The 6223-nt window shown below is 44.5% G+C and overlaps 1 protein-coding gene across 1 annotated transcript in view; it reads right to left on the bottom strand.

Moving 5' to 3' along the window:
• Nucleotides 1-1995, bottom strand: part of RHOF (ras homolog family member F, filopodia associated) — a 91038-nt gene extending 89043 nt beyond the window's left edge. Inside the window, exon 1 of the mRNA XM_056534897.1 lies at nt 1721-1995. Coding sequence (XP_056390872.1) covers nt 1721-1873 — 153 coding nt within the window. The 5' untranslated portion in view covers nt 1874-1995. The remainder of the gene's footprint in view (nt 1-1720) is intronic.
• Between the last annotated feature and the right edge of the window lie 4228 nt (nt 1996-6223).

The following is a 6223-nucleotide window of genomic DNA, read 5'->3' on the forward strand; positions in this document are numbered from 1 at the left end:
GAAACCCATTGCTGTCAATGGGATTCCACTGCACAGTGCAAATTACAGAATTTCACCTGCCGAAAAAATTTACTTGTTCATTCTTTCAGCAGAACACAGAGCTGCAATGTTAAATGTAATAAATAGGGGAAATAAGTGACTACAGGGAACCTATGAAGCTGCGTTGGGGAAACAAGCGCTGTCTGAAATATATTTTCCAGACGGGTGATAAAATTGCTGTCATGGCACCAGATTATCGGTGGAATCTGCCAACAAATCCTTAGTGAATAGGACCAGATTTTAACTCTCTTGCATGTCAGTCATATTAAAAAGTAAATTTGCCTATCCAGCGTCCCACAACAGTGCCAGTCGCCTGATGCCTGTTAGCCATAACACACTCCTAAATAGAATTAAATGGGAGTGCAGCAACAACTCGGGTTGTGTTCACACTAGGCATTTTTGTTTTGTTTGTTTCGACCCCCAGGATGAAGCATATCGCCGAAACGTACGTTGGGGTGCCGTCACTCCTGCTACACTAGCCACTTTATATTTAATTTAGGTTGGTATTGTACATGGTTTACATTTATATACATTGAGTCTGTATTGTTTCACTCTTGTTAAGACGTTTGTCTGTTTCACTATTCCTGTATACTTACCTTGCAACTTGTACTGTGATACGGTAAAAATTGTTGTTCTTGTTCCCCTGCTGTGTATGGTTCCCCCCCCCCCATTATTATTATTATTATTTTTTTTATTCAATAAAATTTGCATGTTAATATTCTTGATAAATGACTCCATTGTCTTCTTAGTGTGTATTTTGTTTTGGTAAACAGGAGTTTAACCAACGCAAAAAAACATATGTTAAAGGCGACATGTGAACACTGCCTTATAGCTACAATTAAGACATCTTATTGACTTGCATTTATCTGAACCAGGGTTTCCCAACCAGGGTGCCTCCAGTTGTTGTAAAACTACAACTCCCAGCATGCCCAGACAGCCTTTGGCTGTCCGGACATGCTGGGAGTTGTAGTTTTACAACAGCTGGAGGCACCCTGGTTGGGAAACACTCATCTGAACTGATGTGTCTGCTGACAGATGTAGTTCATCTCTGTGCCCCCCGCTCCTCTCGAACATGCAAAGAAACCGCACCTTGTGCAAAGCATCTACCATGCCCAGCTGTTGCCAAACTACAACTCCCAGCATGCAACTACCATCACATCTGAACAGCACTTTGTCAAGGCCAGTGTTTCCCAACTAGTGTGCCTCCAGCTGTTGCAAAACTACAACTCCCAGCATGCTTGGACAGGCTGGATTCCCATCACATCTGAACAGCACTTTGTCTAGGCCAGTGTTTCCCAACCAGTGTGCCTCCAGCTGTTGCAAAACTACAACTCCCAGCATGCCCAGACAGCCGAAGGCTGGGAGCTGTAGTTTTGCAACAGCTGGAGGCACACTGGTTGGGAAACACTATAATAGCAGTAAGAGTATATATATATATATATATATATATATATATATATATATATATTGACAAGCATGGACTTGAACCATCAGAAAAGCCTGGCACAAATAATAAGTCACTGTGCATATAGATATAATACAGACCACGTAGTATATCACGTATACTCCTATAGCTATCATTGAACAGCGTTTTCCTCATAGTCTGAACTGCGTCCTACATGTACACAGGTTAACAGGTGCACCTCACCTATGGCCACCCAGACCCCGGGCTAGTACCCACCTCAGGGAAGGAGCCCTTGGCATAGACCATGAGCAGAGAAGTTTTCCCGCAGCCTCCATCTCCCACTATAACGATTTTGACCTCTTTCTTTCCCTTGTTCTGGCCGGGCTCCTGGGTGCCATTGCGGACAGTTCCGTTGGGTTGTTGGGTCATATTGCCGGAGTTTAGTCCATGAGCCCCGGACCCGACACCGGCAGCACACTGCGAGCTCTCCCTGTTCTCCTCAGGCTGCAACTACAGAAGGAGCGATACAGCCGCCCGTCATTGGCTGCGAGTACTATCACGTGACGCTTGATGACACGCCCACCTGCTGAAAATGAATGTACTGCGCTCAAAAGGGGAGACTTCTCAAAAACTGTGTAGAGGAAGAGTGGTGCAGTTGCCCATGGCAACCAATCAGATCGCTTCTTTCATTTTTAAAGAGACATGTGAAAAATGAAAGAAGCAATCTGGTTGCCATGGGCAACTGCACCACTCTTCCTCTTCACAGGTTTTGATAAATCTCCCCCAAACATTCAGGTTTGTGTTGGACGTGACTTGCAGGGGTCCCCACCAAGATAGGACCCCATATGTAAGGGTCTCTTTGGTGTAACCCAGTTCCCTCTATTGACATATTACTGTTAGTGCTATTTAACCCTAATTATATTGGTCAGAAATCATTCTACTTTATCTTTTTTACACACAGCTCTAAAGGAAATAAAAAGGTCTATCACAGTGGTCTCCAAACTGTGAACCTCCAAATGTTGCAAAACTACAACTCCCAGCATGCTGGGAATTGTAGTTTTGCAACCGCTGAAGGCCCACAGTTTGAAGACCCCTGGACTATTGGATAGAAAGGGTGGGCACAGATTGTTTCCCTCATTATTGCAAATATACAACACTCAGTCCAGTGTGGGCTGCAGGAGTTGTACAATACGACGGGGGAATTTAAAATCCAGCCACTGCCGTATACCCGCCTGACCTGTGTCGTATCCCATTCATTTGAATGAGCCAAACAGAGTCAGATAGTGACTCTGGTCGGCTCATTTTTGGACCGTATCAGTTTTATTGCTGGACTAAAAATTGTGGCAGCCCATGGTTTTCCGTCCAGCAACAAAACCGGATACGAAAAATGACCAGACTGGAGTCACTATCTGACCCCTTTCTGTTCCGTTCAAATTAATGGGATAAGGCAGCGGACGGTTTCCAAAGTCCCCCGTCGACCGTAGTGCACAATTTTGGTGTGAATGCACTCTTAAATGACCATGATACAGATTTGCCCATATCCTGATTGCTGATATCTGTTTAAAGTGAAAATGACATTAGGATCACCTCCACTAACCTAAATATACAGGTATAGAGTGCGGGTGATCCCCTTTAAAACGCTCTTTGTTCTGATCCGTTCGGGCAGTCCTGATATATCTTTCCCATTGCTGATATGCTTATTTTATCTTGGCACTAGCTGAGTACCCTCGGTTGCCTGGATTTTCCTTCCTAATCCTTGTTGGGGAGGAAAATCAACAAAGGAGGAAGCTTTTGACTTCATATCCCATCCTCATATATTGTTGTCATATCCCAACCCCATATCCCGTCCTTATATCTCAACCTCATATCCCGTCCTCATATCCCGTCCTCATATCCCGTCATCATATCTCGACCTCATATCCTGACCTCATATTCCGACCTCATATACCGTACTCATATCCCTTCCTCATATTCCGTCCTCATATCTTGACCTCATATCCCTTCCTCCTATCCCGACCTCCTATCCCGTCCTCATATTCCGTTCTCATATCCCATCCTCATATCTCAACCTCATATCCTGACCTCCTATCTCGACCTCATATCCCCTTCTCCTAACTCAACCTCATATCCCGTCATCATATCCCGACCTGATATCCCGTCCTCATATCCCGACCTCACATCCCGTCCTCATATCCCGACCTCATATCCCTTCCTCAAATCCTGTCCTTATGTCACATCCTCATATCCTGTCCTCAGGTGGGACTGATTTGTGATGAAGATATTGTAAGCTGAAAATAGAAGGGGACGTGGCTTTTTGGGACTGGGATTGATTTGCAAGCCAGACCGATGCACAAAAAGGGTAGATAATAAAAGGGTTGTGGCTTAAATAGTGGGCAGGTCTTTGTGATATGGGGTGTGGCTTGCAAGCCAGACTGACACATTCACCAGGAGATGCAGAGCGGAGCTTGCGGAGTAAGGTACTGGAAGTCCCATAAACTTGCATAGGACTTGAAACAAAAACCCATTTTTTATATAAGAGTGTAGGTAAGGGTTAATTTAACTATCATATCTTTTTATTTGACATATAAGTAATATGTGTACCAGGTATTGAAATATCTCCAGCCGTACGGAAGTTATGAGGGAACATACATTTCCCATTGCTTTGCATGGCACTTTAAACAAAAACCCCGACCCTCACAAATGGGGGTGAGTAAGGGTTAAATTACTTATCCTATATTTTAAGTGGACATATAAGTAACATGTGACCAAGTATTATCGAAATATTTCCAGCCATTTGGAAGTTATGCAGTAACATATATTTCCCATAGACTTGTATGGGACTTTAAACAAAAACCCCGCCCCTGGAAAATGGGGGTGAGTAAGGGTCAAATCACCTATCCTATGTTTGTTATTGACATATAATTAACATGTGTGCCAAGTTTCATGTTAATATCTTTAGCCGTTTGGACATGATACTGGAACATATACACACACATACACATATATTGAGTTTTATAGATAACTAGCTGAGTACCCGGTTTTTCCTTCCTAATCCTTGTTGGGGAGGAAAATAAACAAAGGAGGAAGCTTTTGACTTCATATCCCGTCCTCATATATTGTTGTCATATCCCGCCCTCCTATCCCGTCATCATATCCCGACCTCCTATCCCGACCTCCTATCCCGTCCTCCTATCACGTCCTCCTATCCCGTCCTCCTATACCGTCCTCCTTTCCCGTCCTCCTTTCCTGTTCTCCTGTCTCGACCTCCTTTCCAGTCCTCCTATCTCGACCTCCTTTCCCGTCCTCCTTTCCCATCCTCCTTTCCCGTCCTCCTATCCCATCCTCCTATCCCGTCCTCCTTTCCCGTCCTCCATTCCCGTCCTCATATCTCGACCTCATTTCCCCTCCTCCTATCCCGTCTTCCTATCCCGACCTCCTATCCCGACCTCCTATCCCGTCCTCCTATCCCGTCCTCTTATCCCGTCCTCCTATCCCGACCCGTAATATGTGTACCAGTTATTGAAATATCTCCAGCTGTACGGAAGTTATGTGGGAACATACATTTCCCATTGATTTGCATGGGACTTTAAACAAAAACCCCGATCCTCACAAATGGGGGCAGTTAAGGGTTAAATGAACTATCCTATATTTTAAGTGGATATATAAGTAACATGTGACCAAGTATTATCAAAATATCTCATAGCCGTTTGGAAGTTATGCAGTAACATATATTTCCCATTGACTTGTATGGGACTTTAAACATAAACCCCGCCCCTGGAAAATGGGGGTGAGTAAGGGTCAAATCACCTATCCTATGTTTGTTATTGACATATAATTAACATGTGTGCCAAGTTTCATGTTAATATCTTTAGCCGTTTGGACATGATACTGGAACATATACACACACATACACATATATTGAGTTTTATAGATAACTAGCTGAGTACCCGGTTTTTCCTTCCTAATCCTTGTTGGGGAGGAAAATAAACAAAGGAGGAAGCTTTTGACTTCATATCCCGTCCTCATATATTGTTGTCATATCCCGCCCTCCTATCCCGTCATCATATCCCGACCTCCTATCCCGACCTCCTATCCCGTCCTCCTATCACGTCCTCCTATCCCGTCCTCCTATCCCGTCCTCCTTTCCCGTCCTCCTTTCCTGTCCTCCTATCTCGACCTCCTTTCCCGTCCTCCTATCTCGACCTCCTTTCCCGTCCTCCTTTCCCATCCTCCTTTCCCGTCCTCCTATCCCATCCTCCTATCCCGTCCTCCTTTCCCGTCCTCCATTCCCGTCCTCCATTCCCGTCCTCCTTTCCCGTCCTCATATCTCGACCTCATTTCCCCTCCTCCTATCCCGTCTTCCTATCCCGACCTCCTATCCCGACCTCCTATCCCGTCCTCCTATCCCGTCCTCCTATCCCGTCCTCTTATCTCGTCCTCCTATCCCGACCCGTAATATGTGTACCAGTTATTGAAATATCTCCAGCTGTACGGAAGTTATGTGGGAACATACATTTCCCATTGATTTGCATGAGACTTTAAACAAAAACCCCGACCCTCACAAATGGGGGCAGTTAAGGGTTAAATGAACTATCCTATATTTTAAGTGGATATATAAGTAACATGTGACCAAGTATTATCAAAATATCTCATAGCCGTTTGGAAGTTATGCAGTAACATATATTTCCCATTGACTTGTATGGGACTTTAAACATAAACCCCGCCCCTGGAAAATGGGGGTGAGTAAGGGTTAAATCACCTATCCTATGTTTGTTGTTG

Source organism: Hyla sarda, chromosome 1, assembly GCF_029499605.1.
Source record: "Hyla sarda isolate aHylSar1 chromosome 1, aHylSar1.hap1, whole genome shotgun sequence".
NCBI classification, from domain to species: domain Eukaryota; kingdom Metazoa; phylum Chordata; class Amphibia; order Anura; family Hylidae; genus Hyla; species Hyla sarda.